Source organism: Chenopodium quinoa, unplaced genomic scaffold, assembly GCF_001683475.1.
Source record: "Chenopodium quinoa cultivar QQ74 unplaced genomic scaffold, ASM168347v1, whole genome shotgun sequence".
NCBI classification, from domain to species: Eukaryota; Viridiplantae; Streptophyta; class Magnoliopsida; order Caryophyllales; family Amaranthaceae; genus Chenopodium; species Chenopodium quinoa.
In genome coordinates this window covers 4342595-4360453 of record NW_018742345.1, presented here as the reverse complement: position 1 = coordinate 4360453, position 17859 = coordinate 4342595, and the positions used below count along the sequence as shown (strand labels likewise).

The 17859-nt window shown below is 35.0% G+C and overlaps 2 protein-coding genes across 2 annotated transcripts; both read left to right on the top strand.

Annotated features, from left to right (window-relative positions):
• The first annotated feature begins 128 nt into the window (after positions 1 to 128).
• LOC110694347 (protein FAR1-RELATED SEQUENCE 5-like) lies at positions 129 to 9248 on the top strand. The gene is made up of 2 exons (XM_021871523.1): positions 129 to 603; positions 4567 to 9248. Exons 1-2 carry the CDS (start codon positions 490 to 492, stop codon positions 5539 to 5541), a joined length of 1089 nt encoding a protein of 362 aa, XP_021727215.1. The 5' UTR covers positions 129 to 489; the 3' UTR covers positions 5542 to 9248.
• LOC110694356 (protein FAR1-RELATED SEQUENCE 5-like) lies at positions 2418 to 4556 on the top strand. Its single transcript, XM_021871530.1, has 2 exons — positions 2418 to 2958; positions 3443 to 4556. Exon 2 carries the CDS (start codon positions 3875 to 3877, stop codon positions 4460 to 4462), a length of 588 nt encoding a protein of 195 aa, XP_021727222.1. The 5' UTR covers positions 2418 to 2958; positions 3443 to 3874; the 3' UTR covers positions 4463 to 4556.
• Positions 9249 to 17859: the final 8611 nt, after the last annotated feature.

Below are 17859 nucleotides of genomic sequence, written 5' to 3'. Positions count from 1 at the left end.
TGGCCATAATATTTTAATATAAAATCAAACATTAGTACTTCCTCTTTTTCTTTAAAATAAGTGCAACATTTTGACTTTAATAGTGTTAATATAAATTGTTCGACCATCATATCATTTATGACTTTTAAGTTCGGAATAACATAATCATCCATAGTCTTGTCTCAACATATGCTTTCCAAATATCCAAAAATTATAATCTTTAATCCAAGAAGAAAAACAAAAGTAAGGAAAACAAATCCGTGGAGTATAGTTTTCTCTCTCTAGCTTTCTCTTCCATGGCAAGGAAGTAAAAGGGTAAGCAGAATTCGAAGGGGGAGGATATGGCGGCGGAACTCAGTAAGGAAGATGAGGATTTGATTTATTAGTCAATAAGCGGTTGGGCAGAAGACGAAATCGCAAGGAAATGTGGGTCAAATTCCGCCATTGGAGTTTGATGTACAGGATGAATTGGAGCGATGTATCTTGTCTCTTGAGCAATCTTTGGAGGAAATGATAACCAATTCTAGGGAGAAATCAAAGTTATTGGAATGGATGACTGCTTTGAAGGTTATTGAGAATGGGTTTTTGGGTTCGAAAAATAGAGGGTCTGCTCTGAATCCTCAGGTACCTATTTCTTCTCATCTGATTGATTCTGTTGATATTAGAAGGTCTTATTGTATTGAAAAACCTGTTTTGCAATTGACTATGGATGATATTGAGGGTGAATTGGATTATTTTATTTGGGGGTAGTTACTTTTACGTACTGTTGCTGCTAATCCTTATATTAAGACCTTTGAGAAGTTTTGTTGGAGAATTAAGAGAAAATCTAACATTGATAATAAGGTGAATCCATTGAAGAAAGGAGTGTTTCTAATTCGTTTTTTGAATGTTGAATCACGAGATAAATCTTTAATTCAGCTGAATTTGTTAATGGATAAAAAAACATGTATGTTTGAAACAATGGGAGGATGGGATGGAGTTGAATGTGTATGATGTGACTAAAATACCAATCTGGGTTCAACTTCATGATTTGCTGTTGAAGTATTGGGGGAAGGCTTGTTTAGAGAAGATAATAAGATTAATTGGGAAACCGATTAAAACTGATGCAGCAACATTGGCTAGAAATAGGGTGGCTTATGTGAGATATTTTGTAGGAATGGATTTGAAGCAGGATTTCCGTGATAACATTGAATTTCTGGATGAAAAGGGTGTTCTGTTTGTCGAATCGGTTGCTTGGGATTGTAGGCTTAAATGGTGTGTGGCATGTGGAGGTTTGGGGCAATCTGAGGAATATTGTCATACTAAGAAGATAAAGAAGATTTGGAGACCTAAGGTGGTGCAAGTGGGGAGGTTCTAGAGTTGGAGAAGATTTCAAAGAATGTCCTAACAACTTTGGATCCTATGTTTGTCCCTACTGGCAACAAATAGGTGAGTCCTATTGTAGGCGTCGCTCGAAGTGCGCCTACGTTAAAACATGTGGTGAATATGCTTAGCACTCATAGGAAGTGGGAATTGACATACGATTAGGGACAAGGAAAGTAAGGAGCCGCCAACAAGTTTTTAAGGAACTTGTAAACCGTTCACGGATCATAAAAGACAACCACGATAAAGGGACAACGAAGGCAACAACGATTGACCCGTGAAGGTTACACCCCTTCATAATCCATAAGATTACTAACTCCGCATGGTTCGCAACCACGAAAGGAGGATCGGGGATGATGGTACGAAGTGAGTCATGGAGTCACATTCGCCCGTATTGGCCTCTACTCGATTCTTATAGTGAAAAGTGATTTCTGCGAACTCAAAACATGCAAACAAAATATTAAATTTGCTCCAAACTATTATTATGCTAAATTGGTTGAATATTAATGCAACACATAATTCAAAATATTTGTGATCACTTAAATTAACAACAAGATTAAAAAGGAACCTAAGCCGGTTGTCCAAATTATCTTATTAGGCGTGATTTTCAACTACATATTCCCTTTAAACATGCAATATGGTGATCATAATAATAATAGAATAAACATTAATATTGGAAGCAATTTAACAATAATAGCGTTAGTCAAATCAAATATAAAATTAACCTAATCATGATACTAGCAATATTAAAATAAAATAAGAGTAATTAAATTAATTAATTACTCACATTCTGCGCGTTCCTTTAAATTGCTACATCATGAATAAATTGTTAGTAATTTCAATAAAAATATAAAGCAAATGAAAATTAAATTAAATAAATATAGATTTGATTTGGTTCAAACCCTCAGTTATTTATACCTTTCACGCCTTGGTTTAAAACAGAACCTCGGGTTTAGTATAGAATCCTTGGAGTGCTTAAGGGAAGCATGGTGTAATTAGGAATATAGGTTTAAGGCTTAGAATATGGGAGAGAGAGAAGAGAATGATTTTTGGTGTAAAAGAGATAAAGAGAGAAGGATTTGATGATCAAGCTTGTTGATGATTGGAAAAGGGGAGATATGACCTCTATTTATAGAGAAAAAAGACAAAAATTCTTGGGTAGACTTGGTCCACAATAAATTTATTGTGAACCTTAGGGTCTCACGTGCCACATGCCACTGAACAACCCATCCTACTAACTTATTTCAAAACCCAGTCCACTAACTTGTTTCACAAGCATTTCTTCTGCCACAACCTACTAATTTCCTTCCAGTTCGACGCCATTAACAACTAAAATAGAGCTCGAATTTTCATCTCTCTCCTTCTAATTCTACTGAATTCTAGGTTTTATTTTCTACTTAATCAATCAATTTCTTCAAATTTCATGGAGAATTCTTCTATACAATCAATTGAAATGCATCTAAATCGAAGTATACAGGACACTATAGAAAACTTCGATATTATTGTCATCAATTTCGATCTGAATGAAGCTGTTGAAGATGAAGAACAAGCTATTATTGAAGCTAAGGATGATAATGAAGTTCATGACGAAAAATCAATCTCTAATGAAACCTCAAGGTATTATACGATATATTTATATGCAATTCATATTAGAATTTGATAATGTGAATTAAACGATTATGCAATTGTTTGATTTGAAGATTAAATTAGACATTTAGGTTTTAATTTGATAATTTGAATTAGGCGATTATATTATGCAATTGTGAATTAAGCGATTATGCATATTTATGTTGATTGAAAATTAAGTAATTATGCGTAATTTATGTTTATTGAATTATGCGTAATTGTGAATTAATGCGTAATTGTGAAAGTTAAGCGATTAAGTGTAATTGATGTTGATTGAAAATTAAGCGATTATGCATAATGAAGCAACTTTTAAGTAATATAGTTGCCTTTAGTAATAGTATAGTAATCTATTTTTAAAAATAAATACATTGTACTTATATGATGCTTGTTAAAGCTTTTCTGACATGCAAAGCTACTTTTAAGTAACATAGTTGCCTTTAGTGATAGTATAGTGATCTATTTTTTAAAATAACAGGTGCAAGTAATAACGATGAGATTAGTGGTTGGTTAGTAGGAGAAACTCGAGCAACACTTGCGGAAATACATGAATTGTATTGTCAACATGCTGCTGCAGTTGGTTTTAGTGTTAGAAAAGCAAAACAAACAAGCAAAATTGGAACTAAAGATATCATCACCAAAAAGTTCTTTGTATGTTCTGCAGCAGGATTAAGAAATTCTGGTAAAAAGAAGGAAAAAATTGCAGAAGAACTCTTGACAGAGGAAAGTTCTTCAGTTAAAAAAAACAAGACAAAGTAGGAGAGTTCCACTAACAAGGACAAACTGTAATGCTTTGATAATAGCAAAATTGAATGAGGAAGGGCAATTGGAGATAGTTCAGCATGTGTTGGTGCACAATCATCCACTCACTAGACCACAATGGAACCATTTCCACCGTTCAGAGCGTGCAATGACTGGAATTAAAGGGCAAGTAATTGAGGCCATGCAAGAATCTAGACTAAGACCTATGGAATCCTTTAATTACATGTCAAATGAAGCTGGTGGAGAAGATGCTATTGGTCATACAGTGAAAGACCACATGAATTATTGTTATAAACTGAAAATAAAGGCCATTGAAGTAGGAGATTCTCAAGTAGTTTGTGATAAACTACATGAAGCTTATTCTGAGGACCCTAACTTCTTTTTTAGAGTAAGGTTGGATTCAGATGGAAGGGTTTGTAACTTGTTTTGGAGGGATTCCATGATGCTTGAAGATTATAAAATATATGGGGATGTCACTGTATTTGACACCACATATAGGACTAATCGTTACATCCTCATCTGTGCACCCTTTGTAGGAATAAACAACCACTGGAAGAACACTATGTTTGCTTGTTCTTTTATTGGTGATGAGACCACAGATTCATTTGTGTGGTTATTTGAGACCTTCAAAAAGGCAATGGGTGGTAAATGTCCTGTATCACTGTTTACAGACCAAGATGTAGCCATGGCAGCAGCAATACCAAAGGAAATTTCTAATTTTGAAGGAACTTTTTGAATACCACTACATCTAAATATGTTTGTACTAAAATTATATAGTTACCTATATTTTAAATGCAATAACCAATTTTGAAACTATAGTAACTGTATAAAAATGTGCAGGTATTTCCAAATACTAGACATAGATTATGTCTATGGCACTTGATTCAAAATGCTGTAACGAGATTTGGAGTTTTGAAGAGTGATGATACATTCAAAGCTGCTTTCATGAAATGCTTGAGTGGTTGTATTAATGAAGCTCAGTTTGAAGTATGTTGGGATTCAATGATGACAAAGTACAAACTGAAAAACAATAGTTGGTTCAAAAGGTTATACTCACTAAAGCACAAGTGGTCAACAACTCTAAGTAAGGACTTTTTATCCGCGGGAATCTTGTCATCACAGAGAAGTGAGAGCACAAATCATGCAGTGGGATTCAAAGCAAACAAGAAAACAAGTTTGACAGAATTCTACAACATATTTCAGAAGATAGTGAAGACTTGGAGAAGGAATGAGGATTTTTATGAGTTCAATGGCATAAAATCAATTCCTACTTCAAGCTATCCAATGTCTGCCTTACTAAAACATGCTGCTGAGGTTTATACACATACATTATTCAGGGACTTTGAAGAAGAATTCAACCTAGCCATTGGATCTCAAACTAAACTGCTATTCATTAATGGAGACAAAATGGTTTACCAAGTGTACCTTGAAGGCAGAGATGGCACAACTCAAGCAGTAACTTATGATCCTGTTAACCAAACAACTCAATGTCCATGCAAGAATTTTGAAGAGTCAGGTTGGTTATGCTTTCATAGCCTTAGAATCTTACATATGCATTCTGTTGAAAAAATCCCAGAGCAATACATATCTATCAGGTGGACTAAAGTGGCTAAGGATAAAGTTTGGGAGAGTATTGAGGCAGAGCAAAGGAAGAAGGGAACATTAAACAACTTCACACCCTGGCGGCTACACATGGTGAGGAAGTATTATAGTTTAATCCTTAAGAGCCACAAGTTTGAAAAAGCAAGGAAAGTGTTAGAAGAAAGCTATGCAAAAGATTCAAGTGCAAAATTGATGAGATTATTTCTGCTATGAAGTCAACTGACAACCATTCTAAGAACACTACAGGTGTAGAAGAGAATTCAGAAGCAACTTCATCTAATGTGGTTCAAGTACTAGACCCAGCTCTTGCAAAAACTAAAGGAGACCAATCAAATAAAAGGATTCCAGGAAGCTATGACTACATGAAAAAGGGGAAGAGGAGGAAACATAGAGAATTTGGTGCCAAAACACCAAATATTAATAATAAGTATATACTCTGATAGTTTTAAGACATCAAATTTTATCTTAAGAACAATATTTTTTATCATAGTAACCTGAATTGTTACATGGTTACCTTTTATTTGTCATTCTTGGAAACTTTATATCTTTTAAATACTTATATAGTTTCTTTTTTTTAAGATATAGTGTCTTTTTTTATGATATAGTGTCTTGTATGATTGACATAGTGTCCTTTGTTATAGTATTATGTCTTTTGATCTGATCTTAATTGTACTTATTTCTTTTCAAAGAAACAAGGAATAAAGCACATGAGTACTGTAATACCTTATACACAAAGCTTTTTTCTCTAAACTTGTTGTTAATTGGTAATTTGCTGTCCTACACAGAAGGCTCCTTTTAGTTGTTAAAGCTGTTTCAATGTTTCCTGTGATCAACAGATAACAAATCAAGGAATTGAAATGCTCAAATCTTAAATACTGATTATTATAATATAGTATCTTTTATGATTAACATAGTAACCTTTAATTTTGAGATATATACTTCTTGAAATAGTAATCTTTTTTTACAATATAGTGATCTTTATATAATACCCTTATATTGTTAGTTTATTACCATTAGTTAACATAGTCCATAATTTTGACTTAGTTACCTTTATATTTAGAATAGTAACCTTATTAATAAAATAGTGACTTTATTTTAACATATAGTGACCTATGATAATTACCATTAATTTAAAACATAGTCCTTACTTTTGACACTATAAAATATTGAAAAGGAAGTGGCCTTTTTTTACCAAACAAAGACCTTGTAAATAATATAGTGACTTTATTTTAACATATAGTGAACTATGGTAATGAAGTAACCTTTTAAACCAACTAAAGACCTTATAAATAATATAGTGACTTTATTTTAACATATAGTGACCTATGGTAATGAAGTGACCTTTTTGAACCAAACAAAGACCTTATAAATAATATAGTGACTTTATTTTAACATATAGTGACATAAGATAACAGAGATCTTTAATAATTGAATTAAACAAACAATATACCATTTTCATAATATATTGGCAAAAGCTTGTTTACACAAAATGAATATTTTTCCATTCTTCATTCAATAACCTACACAAAAGTTGAATGGATACTAATTAGCTGTACATTCTTCAAAGTACTTTGCTTAGTTTCAGAAAATTATGATAACAACTAAGTTTAAAATCAGTTACACAATGTTAAGCCTTTCCTTTCTTAGTTTCAAGAAAATTATGATATCTTAAGCCTTTCCTTTCTTCTTCTTGTCTACAGTCTGCTTCTTCTTATTCTTCCTCTGCTCAATCTCTTTCTTCCTTCTTTCTTCAACCTCTTTTGAAAGACGCTGCCTATCAGGTTTGAATTCAGCCACCTTACCAATTACATTTGATCTAACTTCATTCATATCAGATAACAATAAAGATGCAGCAATTTGAACCCGGAGAATCTTCCTATTTGAAGCCTAAAAAAGTATATAATCAATATAAGATATTGTGATATTAATTAAAAGAAATAAAAGAAATAAGTTAAAAGGAATAGAACCATAACTGTTTTTAAAATTTCACATTTAAACTCATCAGCTCCATTGAATAAAAGCATACTCATTACAGTATAAACACCAGAATCTGAATTATCTTTGCTAGATCTCCAATTCAAAGTAGGAAACTCCAAAGCATAGTCAACCATAGCTCTAGATTGAGTAAGTCTTTGATCAAAGAAGGTACTGATCATATCACACTACCAAAAAATCATATAATCAGATCACAGTCACATTAAATGATCTATTAAGAGTCATTATAAAATGTAAACTAGTTTAAAATTTGTCCAAATCCTAATTACTAAACTCACTGTAAAAACCTTTAGACAAGAAAATAGTGAAAATATGGAAGAGTGAGAAAGTAATACCAAGAGACTAGATAACTTTTTCAAGAAGTTACGACCATCCTCATCATAATTCAGATTATCAATAAACTGAATTTTTCCTTGAGTCAAATTCACCACAAATAAGTAATAGTGATTGCCACTTAGACAAGGTAAAAATATCTGCAACAAAGATATCATAATTAACAATAAAAAAAACACATATCATTTGTAATTGTGATAAAGGTACCTACAACATAAAAAAAAATACAACTACCAAAACAATTGTATATAAAGTACCAGTAGAAACCAAAACAATTTATAATGTAGACTTTCTAACAGTATTTTACAATATGCACTCTCATTTAAATAAAGGTAACTACAACATAAAAAAAAGGGACTATATTATCATAGCATCAAAAAAAGAAAGTATTACCAGCTCCACTTCTGACAAATTAAAATTATTGCAAGCTATTTTCATCCACTCCTCCAATTCTTGATATACATTGTCCACTAGTTGTGAATTGTCATCACTGCCGGCAACTTCTACTATTGTAACCTTCATAACATTTAAAAAAATAAAAAAAAAAGTGAAAAGTAAAAACATGTATAAACATTGAAATAATCAAACAACTCACACTAATTGAAGAACCAAAGTACAATTTTCGAGATCCATCCTTAAGAAATTTCTGATTTTCATTGAGAAGCAACGCCCATCAATCCAAAATACTACTGCTCATGATTTCAGAAGGCTCTCCTAATGTGTAGAACTCTTGCCTTTGAATCAAATGATTTTCATGAAAGCATACCAATAGTTCATTGTGTCAAAGAATACAAAATAAGAATTAAAAAAGTGCTTCATAAATAAATAAAAAAATAAAAGAAAAACAATGTAATCAAACAAAAGCTTACTTACTTAGGAGGCAAACAAGAATCATTGATAATGCAATAGTCAACAATCTCTAAGACTAATGGATCCAATAGCTTCATTTCCTTGTTATTTGACTTCAAAAAGTGTGAAATAACAATGAGCCTTTCATCAGATTTAAAAAGCAATCGAACACCTGGACCCTCCATTTGTAATAATATTTTCAAAGCCAATCACAGGTACAGTTCCCCTATTTTCCTCCCTAATTTCCTCCCTCCCTTCATTTGTCTTGTTGTGCTCAAATGCATAAACTTGATCCAACACCTCGGGCATTTTTGTCACCCAAATAGCAAGTTCAGAGATCTCATCAATCACAGATTGAACTTGAGGATCCAAAAAAAATGATCATCCTGAGAATCATTAATACCAAGAGCATTGTGGATCTCATTGCGGTGTGAAAGAAGAATCTGTTTTATGTTGTCATTGTAAAAACAAGATATCACATTCATATCTCTTTTCATGAACAAAAATTGTTCATGAACAGGCTGCAAAGAGATTAAAAAAATCATGTATAAATATTGAAATCAAATCCAATAATTAAAAAAAAAAGAAATAAAAGTCAGCTATTCCTTACATCAATAGCAGATGAATGGATCTCCTGATCTGACATCGAACCTGGTGGGAGATTAAACTGTATTGTACCAGGTACATCATTACCCTCCCTAACATTTTCAACATTTCCCACACTTCCCCCTGTAGTACCCACAGGAGCATCCTGAAAATTCAGCTTACGACTAACAGGCTACACATCACAGAGCAAAATCCCTGACCCAAAACTTTTCGACAACTCTTCCTTCTTAATTCTGTCCCTAATCAACTCATCATTCCAATGTTGAATTAAGGGTAAAGAAGTACTTAATTCAACATTCCTAAATTTCAACCTATGAAAGTAAATAATCTCCAACATCAAAATACAACCACAACAATTTTGAATTTCTCCTTTTTGGTAACTTTTAACACCTTCACACAGTTTTTCAAGAACATATTTACACCAATTCAAATTTTTAATTTGTCCAACATCATCAAGTGCCTTAGCAATCCTAAGATCAGCAGTTCGGTTAGAAGTAGGAACCAAAAAAGAGGATATTGCATGCATAACAAAGAGTTGCTTAAACTCATCTCCACCTTGATTTAAAGTAGGTATCCTATCCTCTAACAAATTAACTGGAATTTGGTCATTTTCATCTGCCAACCCAAAATTCAACCTCCAATTATGTTTGAAAACAAAGTCAGGATTACTTTTATTAGTAGATTGAGGTATCTCCTCAACATTATTAGGGTTCAAAGGAAGGCAAAATACGTCATACACATCATATTCAGTGACCACAAACTCCTTACTATTGTCTATTGAAAACATGCAGCTACCACAGTCAAAACAATCAATTATCCACCTATACATACTAGTAGGATTCCTTTTCAACTTCAATGATAACAACCCTCCAAAGCCGATTTCATTCACAGAAAATTTTTGAGCATCAGTAAAGTTAGACATCAAGTCAACCAATTGCAAAGGCCTACATTTAGTTTTAAATGGTCGCAATCTGCAAAATAGAAATAATAATGCAAAGTCACACAAACATGCATGTTGAATCTAATTTTTTGAGAACACTACAAAGTAAACAAAGTTACTTACATAGGTACATCACCACCAGCTTCAACTGTTGCTTTATTTGTTCTTATCCTTTGCCTCTTAACACGAACAAGAGCAGTAGCTTGATCACTAGGTTCAGGTTCATCTTCACGAGTTCTCTTTTGCCGGGACGAAGGTGAACCAGTTGCCTGATGCTCATGAAGCTCTCTGGAAACATCTTGCTCAGGAACATTCTTTTTCTTTTTAGCTCTAGTATTCTTCTTCAAGCCTTTGACAACATTTGTATACAAAAGAAATCAAAATGTATATTATAGTAACCTTTGACAATTTTTATAATTATTATATAAAGCACAATTAACAAATCATACATGAAACATATTGCTATCAAAATTACATTCAAACCTCACAAAACACTAGATCTTCAGTACGAAACAAAATTAATGCAAATAGTTCAATTAAAGAAAAACAACAATTAATCAGCTCAAAATTACACAAATCTTAATCGAGAACAACACATTAACAATAAAATTGAATGAAAAAACAGGAAACAATCAAAATTGAAAGAAAATAAAAATCGAAAATAGCAAAACCCTATATCTTCACCACAAAACAAAATTAAAACAAAAATTCATACAAATAGTTTAAATTAAAGAAAAACAACAAATAATCAGCTCAAATTTACACAAATAATCATCGACAACAACACATTATCAATAAAATTGAATCACAAAACAAAAAACAATCAAAGTTGAACGAAATAACAATCAAGCATCGCAAAACCCTATATCTTCACTACGAAACAAAATTCAAACAAAAATTCATACAAAATTCATCCAAATAATTTCAATTAAAGAAAACAACAATTAATCAACTAAATATTGCAGAAAAAAAGATATAAACGAAGATTACCTGAAGGTTGTGGTTCGTCGACTTTTGTAGCAGAAGAATGGAGGCCGCGTTTTCGTTGAAATGTACCACCTCCTCTGGTTCTCACCATTGAAGAACTCGAGTTGAGGAGAGAGAAAATGGAAGAAGGTAAGAGAGAGAAAGTGTCAGATTAATTGTCAAAATAAAGGAGGAGCAATTAATATGTAAGAAAATAGGAGAGGAGAGGAGAGAAGAGTAAACTAAGCTGAGTAAAGTCACGTGATAAGTTTGGTCCACAATAATGTTATTGTGGACCAGGTTTATTTAAGAAAAATTAGAAAAAAGAAGGCCGAAGAATCAAGAAAAAGATTCGAATTAAATCGGAATAAAACTCGATAGACAGCAGTTTTTGCGATTTTTGTTTTTATCATATGTTTTGATCCAGAAATCGGAATAAGATGAATAAGATATCGTTGGAAAGATCTTGAAGTCTACTTTCTAACCCAATTAAAATCAGATTAAAATATTTTATAGAATAAAAGATATGGCCGAAATAGTGAGACGGTGTCAGTTTTGGATTGAGTTTGACATTTTATTCATATCTTTTCCGTTATAGCTCGGAATTGATATTATAATATATCATTGGAAAGATAATTTCAAGGGCTATCCAACTAGATAAAATTCAGATAAAAAATATTAGGCACGAAATTCATATCTGTCTATCTTTGAGCGACTTTCAATTCGGATAAAATTAGGACTTTCAAAAAAAGGAGTTTTATTCAATTTCAAACTCTTTAATCTTATTTTTTCAAAAAGGATAATTAAGATATTTTAGAAACTTGTAGAAGCTTCCAATTAATCCTAATTGGTTTAGGAATGGGATTAAATAATTTGGACCCTCCACATGATCATTGGGTCGTAGGTAAGGTGGGTTCGGTTTGGGCTCAATTTAATATTTTGGCCATAACTTATTCGTTATAACTCGGATTTGGGCTTATAATATATCGTTGGAAAGATCTTTTAAAGCCCCATCCAACTATTAAATCATTGGACCCATATTCTATACCAAAATAAACTGGATTAAACGTTTTTATAAAAAGGACACGAAATGAATGATTTTAAAGGACACGAAATGAATTATTTTGGGTTTAAAGGCACGAAAAGAGGAAAATAAGTTATTTTTTTGGAAATGGGCTAGGAATTGGGTTGGTTTATGAAATGAAAATATGGATTTAAGCACTCCAAAAATTAAAAACTCAACCCGACCAATAATGGCGGTGAAAGGTTGTTCATCATCGGGTTTGGTTTTGGGGAGACATTTTTAGGTGTCTACACCTATTAGGCAACCTGAACAAAATGGGGGGGGGGGGAGTTAGAAATGCTTTTGAATCCCTTGGTAGTGATGAGGCAATGGTCATGGTTGGAGATGTTCTTGTAGCTAAAGAAACTTTGGGTGGTGATGTTACTCCTGAAAAGGGGTATGGATAAAGCTATTGTGTGGAATATTAGGGGCTTAAATAGCCCAAGAATTATTTGCTTCAGAATAATATCGGCTTATGTTGTCTTTTGGAGACTAAGGTGTCTATTGAAAATTTTCCTGATGTTTATCAGAGAATGTTTTCTAGTTGGTGTGTGACTACAATTTTAGTCAAGATAAGGGTGGTAGAATATTGGTAGCTTGGTTGCAAGACATATTCAATGTAGATATTGTGTTTGCTGGGCCTCAAATCATTCATACAAAGGTTGTTAATAAGACCTTGCAAAAGGGATTTGACTGCTCGTTTGTTTATGGTTTAAATGATATTGATGTTAGGAGTGAGCTTTGGAATCAGTTAGGGTACTTTGCTAGTAGCCGCACTAAGCTAGGCCTTGGATTGTTTTGGAGATTTCAACTGTCCTTTGAATTCTGATAACAGAATAGGGAGACAAATAATGTTTGGGGAGATGAGACCTTTTTGAGATTGTGTGGAATGTTGTGACTTGCAGGATATGGTTCAGCTAGGTGCTAAGTTATCCTGGACAAATAAGCAGCAGAGAGATGCAAGATAGACAAAACCTTGATAAACTCTGAGTGGCTTAGAGATTTCCCTAGGTCTTATGTGCATAATAACCCTGAGCTCTAGTTTAACCATTGCCTAGCTATTACTTTGTTTGAGGAACAAGTGAGGTCTGGGCTTAAACCTTTCAAATTCTTTGATATGTGGGGTAATAATCCAGCATTTGATGAATTGGTTAGAGATGCTGGGAGTTTTACAGTGTATGGGAAGAAAATGTTTCAAGTTGTGAAAAAATTGAAACAAGTGAAAGATGCTCTTAAAGGTTTGAATAAAAGTGAATATTCTGAGGTGGGAACTAGATTTTTATCAGTGAAAGATGAACTGGTTGATATTCAAAAGCAGATTATGATTAACTACAATGATCATAGTTATAGTTTGCAGGAAAAGGAATCTGAGGTGCTTACTAGATTTTATACTCTAAGGAAAAATTATTTTTCTTTCTTACAGCAGAAAAGTAAGATCTCTTGGTTAAAAATGGGTGATGATAATACAAGTTTCTTTCTTAGAAACTTGAAAGTTAGTGCTTTATAGAAAGAGAGTGGTGGCTATTTCTAATATGAATGGGAATCGGTGCTACTCTTAAAATGAGGTTAGTAATGCCTTTGTGGAGTGTTATCAATGGTTATTGGGACCTAAGCATGTTTGTTCTGTTAAAGTGGATCATAGTATTATTTGTCTAAGAAAGACTATGTCCCAGGAGCAAGCTACTGCTTTGAGTGCTCCTTTTACTAAAGAAGAGATAAGGAAGGCCATGTTTGGGATTTTAGGAATCAAGGCCCTAGGCCCCTGATGGGTTTAATAGTTCTTTTTACAAGCTTAGCTGGAGTGTGGTGGGGGAAGATATTTATGAAGCTATTGAGGAAATTTTTTATTCAGGAAAATTACCGAAGGAAATTAACTGTACAAATTTGGTCTTGCTTCCAAAATGTGATCAACCAGTTTCTATTACTAACTTTAGGCCAATAGCCTGTTGTAATGTGATGTACAAGGTCATTACAAAGCTTCTACGTTCCAGGTTGAAGAAGGTGTTGCCTAAAATTATTTCTTTGAGTCAGTTAGGTTTTGTAGCTGGGAGAAGAATCTATCACAACATTTGTATTGTGCAAGATTTGATAGGGTGATATAGACGAAGGAAGAGTTCTCCTCCTGGGTGTATGTTCAAAGTAGATATCAAGAAAACATATGACTATGTGATTTGAGTTTTTCTGGAAGATATTTTTCATGGACTTAATTTTGCTAATCACTTTGTATGTTTAATCATGGAGTGTGTTACTTCTTCTACAATGGTGAAGTTAAATGTTTTTTTCCTCGCAAAAGGGGCCTGAGATAGGTGATCCTTTATCACCTCTTTTGTTTGTGATATGTATGGAGAACTTATCAAGAATTTTTAAAGGAATTGAGAATGTTAAGAATTTCAATTTTCATCCTAGGTGTAGAGGGGTGAAGTTGAATCATGTATTTTTGCAATGTGCAGTAGGATGTGAAGCACGAAATCATTGATACTTCAGGATTTTAGGAAAAATCTTTGCCTTTCAGACATTTGAGGATTAAGATAAATGCAAAAAAGCTTTCTCATGATGACTGTTTAGCTCTTATTAGTAAAATTGTTGCTAAGATAAGAATTAGGGGAGGGAGGACTCTACTGCAAGAGGGGTGTTGATCAACTCTGTTCATTTGTCTATGCATACCTATTGAGCTAATATCTTTCTGGTACCGAAGAAGGTTATTGAAGGGGTCATGGCTGTGTGTAGAAATTTCTTATAGGATGGGAAAGCTGTGTATAGCAAAGCCCCCCCCCCCCCGCCCTTCCTAATTGCTTGGTGTTTAGGGTAAAAATACCCCTTACTCGTGGTCCAATCCCATAGTGACACATGGACTAATCAAAGGGTGACACGTGTCCCAATGGGAAGATGACACATGTAAAAAGCTCACAAAGAGCACCTGAAATGAGAGAAAAATGGCCTTTCTTACATCAGAGCCCAAACTCCGAGATTTCTGTAGAAAGCCGCAAAATGGTGCCCCCCCCCATCTGACACGTGTCAACACATGATTGCGCAGCCAATCAGGACAAATTTAGGGCACAAACCCTAAAGAGGCACAAATTCCCACTCCTATAAATACCCTAATCATTTATGATGGAAGGGGTGGATTGTGACATATTAATTAATACATCACTAAAAGCTCCAGCTTCTCTCTATAGCCTTTCTGTTCTTCGGTTACTAACTTAACCGTCGGAGGCGAATATTCTGGTGACGGAATATTTGTTGTTTTTGTAGGTGTCAAGTCTCGTTGCCGGCAGTGCGTGACCAATGTCCTGAGGGAATCCAAAAAAACCCCAAAATATTTGGCGCCGTCTGTGGGGATACTCGTCCGTAATGGAAATAGAGGATCATACACCTAAAGCCGGTCCCGGCTCTGGTCAGGACGGCCATGTAGAGGACATAGCCACAACAATCAATTCTAATGATCATCTGATCGCCACATACCATGAGGTCAAGGATCTACCAGTTAGTGTTGCCTCCTTAAAGGTCGCTCTGAACAAGCTTCGAAAGGATTTGGAAGAAAAGAGGTCGTCCACCTCCAGGCAGTCGTCCAGAAGGGTGGATAATGGCGCTCAAAGAAGAAATCAGAGCAAGGCAACTAATGCTGAAGATGCTGGGAATACCCCTTTCGCTGGCCGTATGGCAAGTTCCTAGAATGCCACGAACGAATCTGTCAAGGCTCCTTGAGTGAATCCAGTCGGCTAGGGGGAAAACCAGACAGCCTCGAAGGGAGGATCTTGAGTCGTCTTGACATTGGAGGGATGTTAGGGAGTACATTCGGCACAAGCGGCAGGAGCGGGCCGCCTAGTCGGACACGACCACTACTCCCACAATGCCGGAAGAATTCTCTAATCACTCTCTTTCCCAACATACCAGCTCGGTGAGGACCAACAGGAGCCAAACTGCTCGTACTCTAACTCCCATTCCAATTCAACCAATTCAACTAGTCTAATATCAGATTCCTCATAATTTTAATGCTTTTCTGCCGCGCAATCCTAATGTCCTCGGACGGTATGGACGATTCACCTAGCCGTTCGACCAGGTTCCTTACCTGGGCGGACCGACCGAACAGCCTCAGCCCATCGATTGGCAAATGCGTCTGCTTAATCTTAGAGACAAGCCGCCTCCGTTATCTCAAGAGATCCTTAGCTCTCCTTAGCATGCAAAGGTGAAGAGTGTACTCAAGGGTGCCTATGATGGTTCGGGAAAACCCAGAGGAGCACGTCACTTTGTACAGAAACTTGATGTACTTGCAATGTGTTAATGAAGCCACTTGGTGCAGGTGCTTCCCGGCCACCCTCAAGGGCATGTTGTAGGACTGGTTCAACAACCTGTCGGGCGGGTGCATAAATTGCTTCATTACTCTAAGTATGTTGTTTGTTGGAAACTTTTCATACAACATTCCCCCAGGAAAGACCAGTCTTAACTTGGCTACAATTGTCCAAGGAAAGAATGAAGGGTTGCGTTGGTACGTCCAAAGATTTAACCTAGAAAAAGCCCAGGTTTAGAATCGTCCGGATGAAATGGCGTACTTTGAATTTCTCCGGAGATTAAGTCATAATGGTTTTAAGTTCGATTTGGTCAGAAAAAAGGTTCGAACATATGCAAACGTTCTGCGGGAAGCCGAGGCCTATATAAAGTGATATGCCCTTTTTATATAGTATTTTTCCTCTGTCCCTTGGTCATAATTGGTAGTGTTTTTGGCTCTTTAGAGCCACTTTTATTACTAATTGGTGTTTCCTAGTGTTTTCGTAGTTTTGGTTGAGTTTTGTAGGGATTTGCACCTTTGGAGCATTTTCCCGGGATTTTTATGGAGTAACTACGAGCATTGGAGAAGCACGACCAATATTCATAGCCTAGGTTCGGTTAGAGTTGTCAAACCGGTGATTAAGGGCATGGTGCATGTGATACCGAGGCATTTGGACTGAGTATTCAAGACTCGAAATAGGCTCCGCCCGAAGGCGCGCCCGGCCGGGCAGGGAAGAATATCTTTCGCCCTATCTCGCGCCTGGCCGGGAGCGTAAGATGTTCATCATGGATATAAGGCGGGCTCGATCGGGCGGTGTGGCGCCCGACCGGGCGCGTGTTTTTGAGGAGCTGACTTCGGCGATTTAAGTTAGTTTTAATTAGGATTAATTAAGTGTTTAATATAAATACGTTTTAGAGGTTTTTTAGGGATGATCTCTCTTCTTTTACTTCTATTATCTCTTCTCTTAAACTCTCTCTCTACTTAGTTTTAGATTATTTTCTCTCTCTACAACTTTGTTCTTAATTCAACTCCTTAATTCAGATTACTTTGGTAACGATTTCTTCTACTTTAATTTCAGTTATTTATTTTATTTTTTTCATCATGACTTGTGTAGACACCCATTTGTGTCTCCCCAAAACCAAACCCAGTGATGAGTACCTTTCACGTCGAATCATAATCGAATGAAGTGAAAGTGTGGAAAGTCTAGTGTTGCGGTTAGTTTTTATTTCTTTCTTTCTCTTTGTTTTTGACAACCTATTTTAAGAAAACAGCCAATCCAGTTAGGTTTTGTCCATGGCAAGGATCCAATAATGGTGTAGTTGGGTCGGGTTCGAAAAGAGCTTTCTAACGATATATTATAAGCCCAATTCTGATGAATAATGAGGAAGTTATAGCCAAATTACTAAACTGGGCCCGGTTTGATCTTTATATGCGGCCCAATTATCTAGAGGAGGGCCTATTATTGATTTATCATTCCTAATGCGATTAGGATTGATAATAGTCTGCTAGAAT

Coding starts and splice junctions, on each gene's coding strand:
- LOC110694347 (XM_021871523.1), top strand. CDS start 490: ATGATAACCAATTCTAGGGAGAAATCAAAGTTATTGGAATGGATGACT. Junction 604..4,566: donor GGTCTGCTCTGAATCCTCAG/GTACCTATTTCT, acceptor AAAAATGTGCAG/GTATTTCCAAATACTAGACA.
- LOC110694356 (XM_021871530.1), top strand. CDS start 3,875: ATGACTGGAATTAAAGGGCAAGTAATTGAGGCCATGCAAGAATCTAGA.